A 16,817-nucleotide genomic window follows, 5' to 3' on the forward strand; every position below is an offset into this window, starting at 1 on the left:
GATTATAATTATAATTTGTTGTTTTAGAAAATTACCACAAATAAGAAATTAAAAAAAAAACGAAACGAAAAAAAGTGAATCACAGTGAAAATATAAATTAGTATTTATTTTCAAGTGTAAAGTTTGGTGTTACAGAAAGAGAAGACAAAAATAAATATTCGTTCGCTTACTTAATTGATTTTAATTTCAATTTTGTGTTTCTTGGCTCATACCACATAAACGGAAAAAGAAATCCAAACGCCAAGTCAATCATGAGTGCCGCTGCTGCCTTGTCATTGTCATTGAGCACAATGCGTGTAACATGTAATACCGCTAACACACTAACAGCATTGGCAACGGCAGTTACAACAGGCAAATCAACATTATCACCATTATCGACAACAGCATTACGTTGGAAATCAAATTGGCTTGCTGCTGGTAAACGTGATAATTCTTCCAGTGCTGCAACTGCTGTTCCACCAGTTTGCCCCCATTTGGCTAACAACACCGACAGCAGCATATATGAACATGACGATTCGGTGCCATTAATACATCACACCAGTGAATGGCAAAATGCTTTGCCATATGAAGAGATACCTGGACCAAAACCAATACCCATATTGGGTAATACCTGGAGGTAAGTTTATTTCATATTGAATGAAATTAATTTATTGAATTTAATACATATCCATAAATTTGAATTTTGCAAATCTCAGATGAGGAAAATTCACCCAAACCATGAAAATTGTAGTATTTGTACAAGACTTAGAGCATGCCAAAATCATAGATGGCGTGGATAGACTTCGTCAGAAGAGAATCTGTTCTACAGATGGCCACTAAAGTGATTTTTTTTATACAAAAAATTGTTCCTTAGGAACTGTGATACTGAGATTTTTTCTATAGAAAAAAAAATAGTCTCTTTGGATCTGTGAAATTTTTTGTATAGAAAAAAATTGTCCCTGTGGTCGTGTGATTTTTTTCTATAGAAAAAAATAGTCCCTGTTGTCTTGTGATTTTTTCTATAGAAAAAAATAGTCCCTGTGGTCCTGTTTTTTTTTTCTATAGAAAAAAATAGTCCCTGTGGCCCTGTGATTTTTTCTATAGAAAAAACTGTCCCTGCGATCCTGTGAATTTTTTTCTACAGAAAAAAAATTGTCCCTGTGATCCTATGAATTCTTTTTTACAGAAAAAAATTGTCCCTGTGATTTTTTTTCTACAGAAAAAAATAGTCCCTGTAGTCCTGTGCATTTTTTTCTATAGGAAAAAAGTTGACCCTGTGATTTTTTTCTATAGAATTGTACCTGTGATTTTTTTCTATAGAACAATATGTCCCTATGGTCCTGTAAATTGTTTTATATATTTCCATACAACATATTGGAGCATACAGTTGTCCGCATATATAATTTTGTCCGATTTTATGTAAATTTTGATTCAATCATGCTATATCTGTCAGATCGACACGACATTTTGTAGAGGCTACTAAATTGTATATGGGTTAAGTACAGGCTTCCGAATTGAGTCTAGAATGAAATGTGACAAGTTTGCTTTAAATCGGAACAGATTTATTTACAGCTTTCATATATATTTTTATTCGATTTCATATAAATGGTTCACCAATAATCCCTATGTATGTCCGATTAATATGAATTTTTGCATAGGATGGTTTGCCCCAAGATTGCTTTTAATCGATTCAGATTTTGGTATAATTTTGTTAGATTTCATTTAATTTTTTCATTATAATTGTGTTTTATTTTTCTACACGGATAATTTAGTAATGTAAATTGCAATTACAGCAATTATTCCAACTACAACAAAAACATAGTTTTAATGGGGATAAAAGTCGAAACGAACTTCTTCATAACCTCCTAATTCACCTCTTAATTCATAATCAATTTTGCTTTTTTATGTATTTTGACTTGGAGTAAATTTGACTTAAATTAATTTGTTGTTTCAGAAGTCAATTTTCATATCTCCATCTAAGTTTCAATTAACACAACTACGAACACAATTTTATGCTACTTACCAAGAAAAATTCTCAAAAACCCCTTACTAAAGAGAAAGTAAAGGTCAAGCTAACATAGAAAAAATAGAAGGCAAAAAAAATGATGGATGCACTCATCGCTAACAAAGTGACGATTTATTGTTTGTTGTTGTTTGCATTCATACATATACCTACCTACACAAATTTATTTCGGGTCCATCACCGAAATTGTTATACAAAAGGGTTGGGCATGTTTGTGTCTTAAGTCTTTTGTTTCTCATTTATTCATTCAAATAAAAAATGCCGCACAATAAATTGTAAAAACTTGAAACTTTTCTATACAAATTTGTATTGATATAAATCTTTTTTTTATAGTTCACACATCTTTTGTGGCATTTTTATTTTTCTCTTTTGGTTTTTAACTTGAATTTCCTCTAGGAAATAAACAACAATAAAAAAGCATGCAATTGTTTTTTCATTCGGTTTATTTGTAAAAAATAAAACTTGTAGTTGTAAAAGCCGAATTAAAAACTTGTTTTCATGCTGCTGTATATACGCTAGTAATTTTTTAATCTTCGCATGGAACTGCAGACAACATTGCCAAAGCAAGTTTTTGTCTTAAGTCTTTTGTTTTTTTGGTTTTCATTTAGGCTTTACATGTGAGATAAAACTACATACATTTATGTGTGGTTGTTTAATGTAAATACAAAAAATTAGGTTCCACAGTTCAACGATGATGTGTGGCTATATAATTACAAATGTATGTATGTAAGGTCATGTCGAATGTTCTTTTTATAATTATTAATTAAAATATTATATGTATATGAATAAACTATTTAAATTTGAATGTCAGAAGATTAAGGGAGTAATTTCAGGCTACATTCTGTTACCTCACTATTTTGAAGGTTTTGTTAAATTTTTATAAATTTTTTCTATTCAATCCTCGACGGTTCAGATCGGTTTTAGAGGGTCACCGTTGTTATGGATTTATGGGCACGACTTGCTCACAATTTTCTAAGCCTCCAACAGTCGTACCGTCAATATATAATATTGTAACCTATAAGATTTGTTCTATTTGCGCGAAGTAATACGGTAGTAATGATCAGTTTGATAGATAATCAAAAATTTGCTGTTGGAACATCCTTGTTCCGTTCAGGTTACCCATAGCTCTCATATATAATTTATTTCTATGTCATTATAATATTAAGCCTATCCATCGATACGATGTTTTTCACAGGCTAACGAATTCATTCTAGAAGAATGTGTAAAAACTTTTCAATATATCCGTTCAGGTTTAAATATAGCCCTCAATAAATATTTTTCTCCAATTTCATGTAAATGGTGCATCAAAACTATAAACAAGTGCAATGGTAGAGAATATTTAAATAAAGCTCTGAATAAATAATTTTCTCCGATTTCATGTAAATGATGCTTCAAAGATACAATGAGGGTCCGTCAGTATAGGTGGTACCCATCCAAATACATATTTCTTCCAAACTGTAAACAAGTTCAATGGCAGAGAATATCGGTCCACTGCTTCCGATAATTTACCCAACAAATGGTAAAAGTTTTCTGAAAAATAAGTCCGACTTGACCTCAAAATTTTTACTAAATCTACTTAATCGGCACACCCCTTCTGGTACCGAATGGAACTTTGCCCCACATAATTTTTTATCAAATGTAAATTAGTTGTAAACATTTTGTATCCGAAGTGATTCAAAGTTAGTTAGGTCGAAGTTAGGTCATATCGTTCAACACCTCGTGATACTTCCCACAAAAAGACTCAAGTATTTGAAAGCTTGCAAATTTTTATGAAGTTTATTGCGCATTCGAATTGGTGGATTGAGATTGTTGCTCGGGGGGATTGTATTACAGCCTCCTTTCTCCTTTTGGACGACTTAGACACTCCGAACCTTTCTTTCCACTGGTAGATGGTAGCAAGGATTTCTCGTCATTTAGCAACCCCCTCGAAGGTTCAGATGGATTAGAAATTTCTAACATAATTTTCCAGATATATTTGGCTACTCACATTTTTTTGCAGTACAAGGTTCTCTTGAGCTACCTTTCAACGCGGTTTACGATTTTTTTATTCAACAAGTCACTCACAGTACTATTCGAGTAGTTACTTTTGGACTTCCGAATAAACGCATGATTCCTCATGATTTGAGTTAAGGCCTTAAAAATGCTTATATAGGGGCTCGTATTTCATTTACTTCGAGATTTTCCCCAAAACCTCGAATAATTTCAACTGGACTTTCCACTATTTGTAGTCTGTAGACGCCTTTGATAGCATTCAACTTTATTAACCGTAGGCTTTTCACTACGAGGGAAGTTCGGAACGAAGAAGCTGTAAAAAATTGCAGAAGCGTCTTTTTTGAACAACTGTTTCTATATGAAAGAGTAGCCAGATCGAAACAAAAATTAACATGTGTTCATAACAGAGATGGAAGTTTCCAAAAGAACTGCCCTCGTATAGGGGCTCAAGTTTTGTCTCGACGATCTTGGGATCATTGGCACTTGTAGTTCATTTCCTCTGAGACTTTCCCTCCAAACCCCGTATGATTTCAACTGGACTTTCCACAATCTGTAACCTATAGACGCCTCTGATATCATTCAGCTTTACTCCCCGTAGGCTTTTCACTATATGCAACCTGTGGACGCTTCTGATAGCTGTCAGTTTAACAATTATCGAAACTTTCAGCATTTAACGGGATATTTTTGTAGGTTGAAATTAAATAAAACATAACGAATGGAAGCATCAGAAATTCAGTAGAAAGAAACCAAATTGTTCTCAGTTCAATATCCAGAAATGAATTATAATTTTAACATTAAATATATATTCCCCAAAAACGAAATTTCATTTACAATAATAATAACCACAAAAAAAATTTTCATACATCCGCAACACCATGTTGACAAGTTTCATGCATGACGAAAAAACAAAAGACTTAAGACCCAAACTTGTTTTACATTACAAGGCCACTGCATGCAAAAAATGACGCTGTTTTTAGCAAACGAAACATACATAATTCTTACAAATACATATTCTACAAACAAATATACAACAAAAACTGAAATACATACATATCTATAAACAAAACTACATATGTTTCTCTAAATTGCCAGATGCAAATAATGAGAAATTGAAATTTGTAAATCAAAAAATGTTTTATTAGTGGTCGTCAAACTTCAGTAGTGATAATAATTTTCGCTTTCAAAATAATAATTTGCCTAACAAAAATTTGCTATATATCATTTTAATTATGACAATAACAACAAAAATACACAAAACATAATTTCATATATAAATCTAATCAAAATAACGCTTCTGTTTGGTTTACACACGGATATACACGCATAATTCGGTGGGGGCTATGAAACAGCGTTTGCTGCTTTCACTCCATTCACTACTAATTTTTCTTTTTGCTTGTTAAGACCGGTGAAGCCGCCGTAATAAACAAATACTGCAATAACAAACAGACACACACACGTAGCGACCAGACAGACGGCAAGCCATCAAGATGGCTAGATAAATAGCACAAAGCATTACAAATTTTGTTTGATTGTTTTTTGTGTGGTATTTTGGATTTAACATTTAAATACTGACGTATATACACACATGTATATTTATGTGTATGTAAATAATTGAAGATTTTTTTGGTAAATAATGACAAGTATTGGCCCCCAGGTGCATTACATGAACCATTTAACAAAACCCGACACGTACCATCAATTCAATGTCTATATTTGTATGTATGTATGTAATTTTGCAAATCAATTTTATACGCCTTTGTTGTCATGGTTTTTTATATAAAATGAGGAATATTCATCCACAGACTTGTATAAATATTTGTATACACTTTAGATTATCATAACGAATATTTATTGATTTAGTTTTGAGAAGAATTGAAATACCTTAAAAATTCAAAATATGCATCTCATTCACAAAAATTTACACAGCGAATGGTCAACACCTTACTGACACTAAATTAAGTTAAATTTATGCATATGATTTTTCGTTGTCATATCTATCTACACATGAATGCGTGTGTGTTGTGATGACGTTGGGAATACTCTATTTTTTGAAGATCGTTTAAAAATGATGTAGTTTAAAATAAAACAATATCCATATTATTTTTTTATAACTCGTTTGACCCCGAAATACAGACAAACGCGGGGCATGTTGTTATATTTACTATGATACCTTGACATTCAAATAACCTTGAACTAATTTTTTCATCAACAGGCATACCATTTTAAAGCATCATATTGTAAGGTTTTGTTTTGGAATTTATTTCCTATATTCGTTACCGGTTTGTAGGTCTGCACACACCCAATTTTTTTGTTTTTGTTTGACACATTTACCCTTAGCAACAATGTAAGCTTTACAGAAATAGAAGCAGTACAGATTCCTGTACAGAAAATCTGGCAAAACTTATAAAAAACTTACGGAGCAAAAAAAGATTAAATGGACCAATAGAGAAACAAAGTGGTTATTTTTATATATAATATAACGTGGAGTGGCTATTACATTTGTCACTCTATTTGCAACACCTCGAAATTCTCTGATGAAAACCGACAAAGTCTTTATATTCCTGATCAGAGTAAAAGTCTAAGTCATATTCGCCTTTTATTTGTAACTCTCCCTAGCAAACTTTTACCATAGTGTCACCCAGGTTATTATTTATTCCGGCACGCCCCTTTTTGCACATTAGTTTGATGGTGGTTTGTTGTAAGCTATTATGTAAAATATTTGCGGAGAAAGTTGCAGATGTTTTATAAATCATAGATTTTTGATTTAAGCTTGTATCAAATTTATGAATTGAGTTAATTTAAATAAATTTGAGAACAGATTAAAAAATCCGTAACTTTCCCAAAACACAGCTCACACCTGATAATGGTACACATGTAAAATTTAAGAAGCTCGACGGAATTACAACTCTCTCGCTTTATATAAGGTATACCAGAAGAAGTTGCTCTATAAAAATATATGTTTGATTGTTTGTGAGGGAGGTATCAGAAGAAGTGGATCGATGGGTCCCATCTTCGGACATGATATAGGTTTGGACATTGGGCATTCCATTCGTTTTATATTGAATTAACACCAGTTGAATAAGGTCGATGGGTCCAAATTTTCGGAAACAGATTTTGTTCAAAGAAACATGAGGTCTAAAACCAATATTTCTATGAAACATATTTTTGCCGTATCAAAGGGTTATTAGCTATAAGGCTGAGGATATAAAAACATTTTTTTGAGTTTTTTGAAGATAAATATTCACACATTATTATCAATGTAGCTCCATATAGGTTCAGAACAATTTTCGGTATTTTGAGGGTATATTTAATTTGATATTCCTGGGTTTCGGAGTGCGATAACAACTCTACAGAACATTTGCAATATAGGTCGATGTTTTGACACAGTTCTCATATGACGATCCCATCCCACTTTCGATATTTTGAAGATTTTAGATGTATTTCCTGCCACATTTCGGGGCAAAATTATGGTTCTTGGAGGGCGAACGTTTTTGAAATTGTCCCCCTATAACGATCCCGAACCATTTTCAGTATTTTGAAGGTTTCCGAAAAAATGTTCCAACAAAAAGGGCTGCAATTTGACATTTCGGGATCTGAAGTATAAACAACATATTTACAGAAAATTTCTAACACATCTAGCTCCCATAGATCCCCCATCCCGTTTTTTATATTTTGAAAGTTTCACCACCGAGATGTGTTAATGGTTTGACACAACCCCCAATAACTGGCGAATAAAACTCTTTTTTTGTTAAAGTCCCCAAAATGCTTCTTAGAGCAAAGTCAAACGTCTAGCAACATTACTACATAACATTTCCAATTTTATACAAATGAGGTTCCGCTAGTCCACTTGTAAATAATGTTCTATCGAGTGTAAAAATAATGTGTGTTTATTTATAAATGGGTTCATAAGTGTGAATTTTAAAATCATATTTTACATACACCCAAAGTTTGCTTAGAATATTATAAAATAGGCTCCGCCGAATATTTGCCTTTTATACCACCCACAAAAAGAATTGTGATAGATTACAGAAAATTTGTTACTTACTTTCTTAGCTGGCTTGTGGCAGAAATTACGTTCCATAAGCCGAGCTTAAAAAAGACCATGTTCAGCTATGTTGTCTTCCATTTGAACTTTCCATCTAATTCGTCCCCTTCTGCGAAAACCATCAGCTGGTTCTCTTCTATATGCCTCTTGTGCTGGGGCATCCTCATTCATTCTCACAATATGACCTAGCCAAGTTGTAGTCGTTGCAGCTCGATACGTCTGACAATGCCGATGTCCGAGAATAGAAAATTTGTTACCAAGTGTATTTTTTTCGCAGATCAATGTTGAAAATTGGGTAAATCGGCTAACGTTTAGTTGATGCTCCCATATAATAAATACTTCTCATTTTGGGTATTATAAAAAGTTTTACCCGGTCGAGCATTGCGAAGTTTTTACTTATTTGTACTGGTACATATCTTGGCATCATGGAACAGCTACCATTCTGAATGAAAAGCTGTGATTTCCACGTCATAATTACTAAATCAAAGGAAAATTTCGAACATGTCCCAGTTGTAAGCGACTATCAAAATTGTATCAAATATTAAAAATCTAAAGAGCATAAATGAGATGTATGATATACAACAAAGCTATAGGATAAAAGTTCAATATTTCTCTACACTTTTTGGCAAAACGTCATATAACTGTAGCATATAATAGGACCAATCCATAATCGACAACACAGTGGGTTGTATTTAAAATGAATAGCGCGCATATTCCACAATTAAAAGTATGTCATCCTTATAATTCCAACTTTTCACTTAAATTTTTCAAATAAAATGTTTATTTTTTATAAAAATCCAGCACAATTTGTTTCTGAATACCACTCAAACAAAGTCATGGCATATTTATTGGTCAACTGTGAATATCACACATGACACGAATATTAATTGCTATAATGAAGTAATTTCAATTCATTTCGGTATTTTCTACCTCAAAACTATTTGATATAATGGACATTTGAATAAAAAAAATGCCACGACAGATGATTGGATCATACAGATAGCAAGTAAGTGACAAAATTACTATCGATAATGACGTTTTTCGTCTTCCGACTATAAACGACAAATTAAAACGTTTTGTTTTTAATTTCAGAAAAATATACTCTATCATTTTAGTCTCTTTTTTGTTAAAATACTTAAAAAAGTAATAAGACAATGTACTGTTAAAGTTTTTGGAAAATAAATTATTAAAAATATTATTTTTTTCTCGTAATTGGTAAATTTCCATGTTTAACGAACACATATTTCATGTCAGCTGTTTTCTTACATGACAATTTATTTTAAGAGAATACAATCCATAATACCCTAATTTGTCATCTGACCAGTCTCATCATTTTAACATTGGTCCACTGTATTTATGCAGATGAATGAAGAAAATAAATGCATAAAATGTCAACATTGTATTCAAATCAATATTTGTATATATTAATAACAAATTAGTTTAAATGGTCACAAAATGTCTGATAATGATTTGTCAATTTATGTCTTTCGGCAGATCATCTCTTTATTTTTTTTCTGGGAGGGAATAGTGTAACGCTGCTGCTACCTTATGGGGTTGCTGGACATTTAACCATGACCTTGAATAAATGTGTTAATTGTTTGACAATCATGTTGTTACTACCTATCGATGATGCGACGGTTAACATGAGAAGTTAATGTTAAGTTGTGCTTGTTCGCTGTATGTCTATGACTAATCAATTTAATTAGCACCTTATTGACACTAACTACATACAGATACAATAAATATGTGCAAAAAACAAAATCATGAAAAATAACAACAAAAGAAGGATGGAAACAAAATATTGACGGGGCCAACAAAATCAAAACAAAATCTATCAACAATATTAATTGATGTTGAGTAGCTCTGTCATGATATAGATCGATATAATAATTATCAATTAATGTGTGACAAGCTTATTTTGTATTTTATTTATTTATTATTTTTTTGTTTATGATTTTTACATTAATAATAACCAAAAACAACCTAAATAATGCAATATAACACGAAATAGAGTAATAGCTTCCGTTTCCCCATTATACATAGTGATAAACAACTTAAGGTATATGCCAAATACCAAATTTCGTTTTCCATCTCTTTAGAATTAGAGTTCAATGTGTACCTTAGAATTAACACTTTCGATTTTATACATATATTAACATTTATATTCTAAAAATCTATTCTAATTAACAAATACGCAAAATTGTTTTTGAGTTCACTATTGTGTATTTTCGGGGAATGAGGAACCCCGAACCACCCTCCACACACAGATAAAATGTTCTCATTCAATCACATCTGCACATTTCTCTAATATATGAAGTAGTTGTGAATTAAAATAACCTTTGGAAATATCCAAATATTTCTATAAATTCAATAATTCTACGGTCTGTTGATATTTACGTTTACGCTTCAAGTGTCATCTAAGCCAAAAATGCCATACGATGACCACACCTTAGCTACGCAAAATAACCTTCGATATCTTTTAAGATTAATAAATCTTATGGAATAGCAGAGGATGGGAATTTTTGTAGTTGCTCAACGGCAAGACCGATTATAAAACTTTATTGATCGGATCCCAAAATTACTTAAGTTTTTAATGGCCATAAAAGTAAGATCTACATTTTTAATGACATCTACTATATGGTGTGTATATTCAATTTGTCATTCATATTTTTAATCAGAATGACATTTTAAATGTTAACCATATCTGCCTGTCTTACCGACCGAAACTGATGACATTACAATTGAGATCGCACAAAGGTTGCTACTATTCCCTGAGCTTCCGTGAGCTTTGAGGTATATAGGTACACGATTTGATACTGCCACCCACCCCTAGGTCTTTTCTTTTTCAAACCTTGTCGTTCCTTTTTCCCTATTGAAAAAACTCCATTCAGACCGACTGAATAAGGTCTCCTATAGAAGGAACTGTATATAGCCCGTCTGAATGAGGTTTCCCTGTTGAATAAGGTTAGCTATAGAAAAAAACTTAATTTAGCCCAGATGAATAAGTTTTCCTATAGATAAAAATTTATTCAGCCCGGCTGAATAATATTTACTATAGAAGGAACTGTATTCAGCCCGGCTGAAAAAAAGGTTTCTATAAGAAAAACTTTATTAAGCCCGGTTTCAGGTTTACTACAGGAAAAACTCTATTCAGTCAGTCCATCACGTAATAAGGCTTTTAATGTAGACTGGCGGAATAAATTCCAACCCGGCCGAATAGTTTTCTATATAGTTTATTACAAGTACTTATTTTTTATTCCGAAAATAATCTAATTTTCAATTTTCCTTTTCAGAATGATGCCCATCATTGGCCAATATACCATTGGCGATGTAGCCAAAATTTCATCACAACTTTACGAACAATATGGACAAATTGTTAAATTTAGTGGCCTAATTGGAAGACCAGATTTACTATTTATATATGATGTCGATGAAATTGAAAAGGTAAGACAATTGTTTTAAAAAAAATCATTTTCCAAATTAAACTAAAATTTCCTTCCATTCTTCTCACTTTCAGTGTTATCGTACCGAGGGTACAACTCCATTCCGTCCATCTATGCCCAGTTTGGTGAAATATAAAAGTGTGGTGCGCAAAGATTTCTTTGGTGAATTGGGTGGTGTTGTGGGAGTGTAAGTTGAAGACCTCAAAAATGTTGTTGACAGAAAATTGAGTTTTGTGCAGGAAAATGAAGTTCATAAATACTTATATTACTCTCATTTTTCATCTATAAACTCAGCGTTTATTACTCACATTTTCTCCTTTCTCATTCATAATCTCAGTTTTCTTTAAAAACAATTTGGAAAGTTAACTAAAATTATTTGAAATTATATTTTTTTTATATCTCCCCTTTATTTTCAGTCACGGTGAACCATGGCGTGAATTCCGTTCAAAAGTACAAAAGCCTGTACTGCAACTATCAACAGTTCGCCGCTATTTACAACCCTTGGAAGTTGTAACAGATGATTTCTTAAAGCGCTGTGAAACTCTGCTCGATGAAAATTCCGAATTACCCGAAGATTTTGATAACGAAATTCACAAGTGGTCCTTAGAATGTGGGTTTTCATTTTTTTTTGATATTTCTTTTTGGAAAATGTATTAAAAAATTTGTTTTTTTTTAATAGGTATTGGTCGTGTTGCCTTGGACGCACGTTTGGGTTGTTTAGAATCAGATTTATCCCCAGACTCGGAACCTCAACAAATTATTAATGCAGCTAAATATGCATTGCGTAATGTGGCCACATTGGAATTGAAGGCACCCTATTGGCGTTATATCCCGACACCGTTGTGGACCCACTATGTGAAAAATATGAATTTCTTTGTGGAGTAAGATGTCATATATAGAACCTTCATTATTTGATATATTTTGAATACCTACCTCATGATGGAGGTTTTCTTTCGTTGTATATATATACCAGTAAAACTAAATCCATGCTATTTGGAAATTTTAAAAATGATTTTATTACAATCTCATTGTATAATATGCCGGTTGAGGTTGTGAACAACTTAAATTGCCTTGGTGTAGTTCTGGATGACAAACTGTCTTTTTCCGCTCACATAAATTCAATTATTTCAAAGGTTTATCTTAGTCTGCGAAAGCTTTACAATCTAAATTTATCACTTCCATTACATATTAAAACTAAAGTTGTCTATGCTATTATTATGCCAGTGATTTTGTATTGCATAGAAGTATACTCTGGGACAGTAGGTATTGTCATGAGAAAGTTACGTGGGGTGTTGAATAGTGTTGTACGGTTCATATATTCTGTTAAAGGTCGACAACACTTGTCCGGGTATATTATCCAGTTTTTAGGGTGTTCTTTTTTCACTTATATTAATATTAGATTGCTGTTACATTTTTATAGAACACAAAAATGTATGAAACCTGAATTTGTGTGCAAATTATTCAGTTTTGGAAGATCTGTTAGAAACCCACAGATCATAATTCCACGCCTATCCCCCTACTTAAGTCAAGCATTTCATGTCAGAGTTGCGCGTCTTTATAATTGTTTACCTTCTTCATTAAAGTCTTTTTCGTTATGTACTAAAAGTTATAAAAAAAAACTTCTGGATCATTATTTAACTCTTTAATACATATTATGCTTTTTAATATTTACATAACTGTAAGTATTGTATAAGACAATAATATGTTTTGTATGTTGTCCTTTCTTAAATATATATACTTTTATCGGTTTCAATTAACTGATAATAAGTGTTCTTAAGAGAGGACGCTATTATAGTAGTACGAATCAGGTTTACTTTTCGTGAAGCATATATATGTTTTTATTTGCGTAATTGGGATATTAATTTTAATTTTTAGGTTTAATTTTAATTATTAAGATTTAATTATTATATTATTTGTCATAAGAATCAATGTTGTGTAGATTGCTTGTACCAATACAAAATGGGCTAGATAGCCTGGTAACAAGTCTTTGAAAATAAATAATAATAATAATAATAATATATTTATTTTCCTCTTTATTTTTTTAGAGTCTGCATGAAATATATCAAATCAGCCACTGAACGACTAAAGGTTGAAGGACCCTGCAAGCACGGAGAACCTTCTCTACTGGAGAAAGTTATATTAGCACAGAAGGATGAAAAAATTGCCACAATTATGGCTTTGGATTTAATTCTAGTCGGTATAGATACGGTAAGTTAGAAAAGTTATGGAGGCCTATTGGATTTAAAACTGTGGTCCCACGTATTTATTAATATCCAAAGAATAATTAAATTATTATAATTTTTGTTTTAGATTTCCATGGCCGTATGTTCAATGTTATATCAATTGGCAACACGACCAGAACAACAGGAAAAAGTCCACCAAGAATTAAAACGATTGATGCCCGATCCTAAGACACCACTTACATTACCTCTACTCGACCAAATGCACTACTTAAAGGCTTTCATTAAGGAAGTTTTCCGAATGTATAGTACAGTCATTGGAAATGGTAGGACATTGCAAGAAGATACAGTTATCAGTGGTTATCGGGTACCAAAGGGTGTCCAAGCAGTATTCCCCACAATTGTAACGGGAAATATGGAAAAATATGTCACAGATGCTGCCTCATTTAAACCGGAACGTTGGCTAAAACCCAGTCAAGGTGGTTTTGAGGGTAAACTACATCCATTCGCGTCACTGCCATACGGCTATGGTGCCCGTATGTGTTTGGGTCGTCGTTTTGCCGATTTAGAAATGCAAATTCTACTGGCAAAACTATTACGTTCATACAAATTGGAATATGAACATGAACCCTTGGAATATGCTGTCACATTTATGTATGCTCCCGATGGTCCATTGAAATTTAAAATGACCAAGTATTAGTTGTATTTAAATTTTATTTTTAATTTAATTACCACATGTGTATATATATTCAGCCTTATTCTGGATATTCGCTGGGAGATATCTCGCATATAAAAAATTTTTCGCTTTCACATTCTCGCCTTATTCTGAATGAATAGGGAGACGCAAAAAATGCGAGATGCAGATTCGAGTTTTCGAAAATGGTGGTTGAAAAAAATGTTCGTGTTGCCATATCGTAAATTAAGTTGCGCTGTGTGTGGCCATATTGTAATTTAAGTTGCAATGTGTGTTGCCCCATTGTAATTTAATTGTGTAATATTTTTCAATATATTATTTATTGATTTTTGTTATTAAAAATTGTTACTTTTTATTGTTATTTAAACTTTATAGCAATACAAATGTGAAATATCAAGAATCCGCTGTATAAATGCTTTGTAATTAAAAGAAAATAAATTAAAGTTTGAAAATATGGCAACCTACAATATGGCATGTAAAACAGCTGTTCATTGTTTTGATGCAATTTGTTGCAACAACTACAATAGATTACAAATAAAAGAACATTTTTTTTATGATGGCAAAAACACAACGAATAATAGGAAGAAATCTGCGATTTAATTAATTAATTCACAGTTTATTATTTCACTACATAATTGTGTGCCTTTTTATTTAATTTTGATATTTTATCTCCCCAAATTCTTAAAGTGGTCAGTTATGTTATGATTTGCTCCTACTCCTTTATTTCTTCCTTCAAATCATGCACACGATAATTCTGAAAAAAAAAATATTTTTTGTTCTTTCATAATTTTTATATCAGTTTTTCACTCTTAAGCGGCTCATCAGGCAAATTTGGTTTTTCCATAATTTTTAAAATTTTTTTCTTGACAGACAGATCCTCACACAAATGTCTGTATTTCGCCTCCAAAATGCATCAAACTCGACTTAAATATTCCTTATTACCTTCATACATTCTTTGGCAGCATGCATCGTTATCAATAGGATTTCCAATGGCATTTTATTGGCTGTTTTCCAGTTTAAAATTTGCTTACTATCATTTATAATATTCTAAATCGTCATAGAATAAGTATTGTGTAAATATTTTTCATAAAAATAGTTATTACTTATGTTTTTGTAGTCAACTCCCCTTAAATTTATTAGCGAAAAATTTCGCACAAAATTTCATCTCATCTGTAATTCAGAATACCTAATTTTTCGCCAAAGCGGATTTTTTCGCTTTCGAACTTCATTCAGAATAAGGCGAAAGCGAGAATGCGAAAAAATTCACTGGAAAATGTTGTTCAGAATAAGGCGAAGGGAAAGAGCGAGTAAATTCACATGGAATTGACATCTAGAATAAGGCTGATTATTTATATAGGAACCATATTATAATAATAAACATTAATATTTTTATAAAAAAGGACAACTATTTATTAGTGGGGAAAGTATGGCATTGTCCGCTAAGGGGTAAGGTCAAAGGGTTATAAAAACAACAGACTGGGATTCAAAACTCTATCTTATGGAGATTGCAAGAGGCGGACAAGGCATTTACTCCCATAAAGAATATCTACCAGTTAAACACATTATTTTATTTTTTTTTTCATAATTCAACATTTATTTCCTTTTCCATGCTTTATACCAATTTTTAATAGTTTTTAAACTTTGTTCAGCATCCTGCTTCGTTTCACCCTTCAACTCGAATACAATATCGGATTTATATGAATCTTTCGCTTCTTCCAATATTGTACCGAATATTTCACATTCAATATTCGACTTCAGTTTTTTGTCATTGTAATTCCTGTCCTTAAGGCGATCATACAGAACGGTATTATTTGGACATGTTACTACAAAGACTGCACTAAACCAACGTTCGGGAAAGAAATCACAACCATGATATTCAACAATATTTCCACCCTTTTGCATTAAGGGTTCCATATAGTCCATAAGTTTGTCCTCATCCAAAATGGGGCATTCATATTCCTCATCGTATTCTTCAATGAAGTCGTTCTCTTTGGCGATTTTGGAACAATCCAACCATTTGAACTTCAGTTGTTCCTGGAGTTTTTGACAGAGGTAGGATTTACCAACACCGGGAGTGCCTGGAAGTTAAATTGTATTTTTAGTTTTTATTTTAGAAAATAATTTTGAATAAATTTTACCAGTTATTAAAATATTGGGCAAGGGATCAACTACTTCGTCGCTGCTCATGGTTTCAGTTGGATTAAAGGCGATGTAAACAATAAGCAAACATGTGCATAAGAGATGTATAAATCGAGTTTTGAACAAATAATCAACCAATACTTTCTATGCTCAGTTCCGTGAATAATTGTATTGAACTAAAAATATGGCATCTCTGACTTCATATTTCTTTAAAGTTCACGTCGTTCATTTTTTTGAATCAAAATGATGCCACTTCTTCCATGTCTCTCTTGCACACATATTGACCGTTCTGCATCACACTCATTCGTAAACAATTTAGTTT

At 32.1% G+C, this 16,817-nt stretch overlaps 2 protein-coding genes across 2 annotated transcripts; one reads left to right on the plus strand and one right to left on the minus strand.

Annotated features, from left to right (window-relative positions):
- The first annotated feature begins 496 nt into the window (after positions 1-496).
- On the plus strand, positions 497-14,362 carry LOC133330144 (probable cytochrome P450 301a1, mitochondrial). Its single transcript, XM_061538617.1, has 7 exons — positions 497-616; positions 11,333-11,483; positions 11,557-11,669; positions 11,899-12,092; positions 12,162-12,363; positions 13,528-13,690; positions 13,793-14,362. The coding sequence occupies exons 2-7, from the start codon at positions 11,334-11,336 to the stop codon at positions 14,360-14,362; spliced, it is 1,392 nt and encodes a 463-aa protein (XP_061394601.1). The 5' UTR covers positions 497-616; position 11,333.
- Positions 14,363-15,948: 1,586 nt separating this feature from the next.
- On the minus strand, positions 15,949-16,543 carry LOC133330152 (adenylate kinase isoenzyme 6 homolog). Its single transcript, XM_061538625.1, has 2 exons — positions 16,495-16,543; positions 15,949-16,443 (listed from the first exon to the last, which is right to left on the minus strand). Exons 1-2 carry the CDS (start codon positions 16,541-16,543, stop codon positions 15,950-15,952), a joined length of 543 nt encoding a protein of 180 aa, XP_061394609.1. The 3' UTR covers position 15,949.
- Between the last annotated feature and the right edge of the window lie 274 nt (positions 16,544-16,817).

The sequence above is a fragment of the Musca vetustissima genome, unplaced genomic scaffold (assembly GCF_032173495.1).
Source record: "Musca vetustissima isolate MV318-11 ecotype Yass unplaced genomic scaffold, APGP_CSIRO_Mvet_v1 utg16895, whole genome shotgun sequence".
In the NCBI taxonomy this organism is placed as follows: domain Eukaryota; kingdom Metazoa; phylum Arthropoda; class Insecta; order Diptera; family Muscidae; genus Musca; species Musca vetustissima.

Bases quoted from the DNA above. Each gene is read 5' to 3' on its own strand.
- LOC133330144 (XM_061538617.1), top strand. From the start codon at position 11,334: ATGATGCCCATCATTGGCCAATATACCATTGGCGATGTAGCCAAAATT. The intron at 11,484-11,556 runs GTAAGACAATTG...TCTCACTTTCAG, and splicing joins ATGTCGATGAAATTGAAAAG to TGTTATCGTACCGAGGGTAC. The intron at 13,691-13,792 runs GTAAGTTAGAAA...TTTTTGTTTTAG, and splicing joins TTCTAGTCGGTATAGATACG to ATTTCCATGGCCGTATGTTC.
- LOC133330152 (XM_061538625.1), bottom strand. From the start codon at position 16,543: ATGAGCAGCGACGAAGTAGTTGATCCCTTGCCCAATATTTTAATAACT. The intron at 16,444-16,494 runs GTAAAATTTATT...AAAATACAATTT, and splicing joins GCCCAATATTTTAATAACTG to AACTTCCAGGCACTCCCGGT.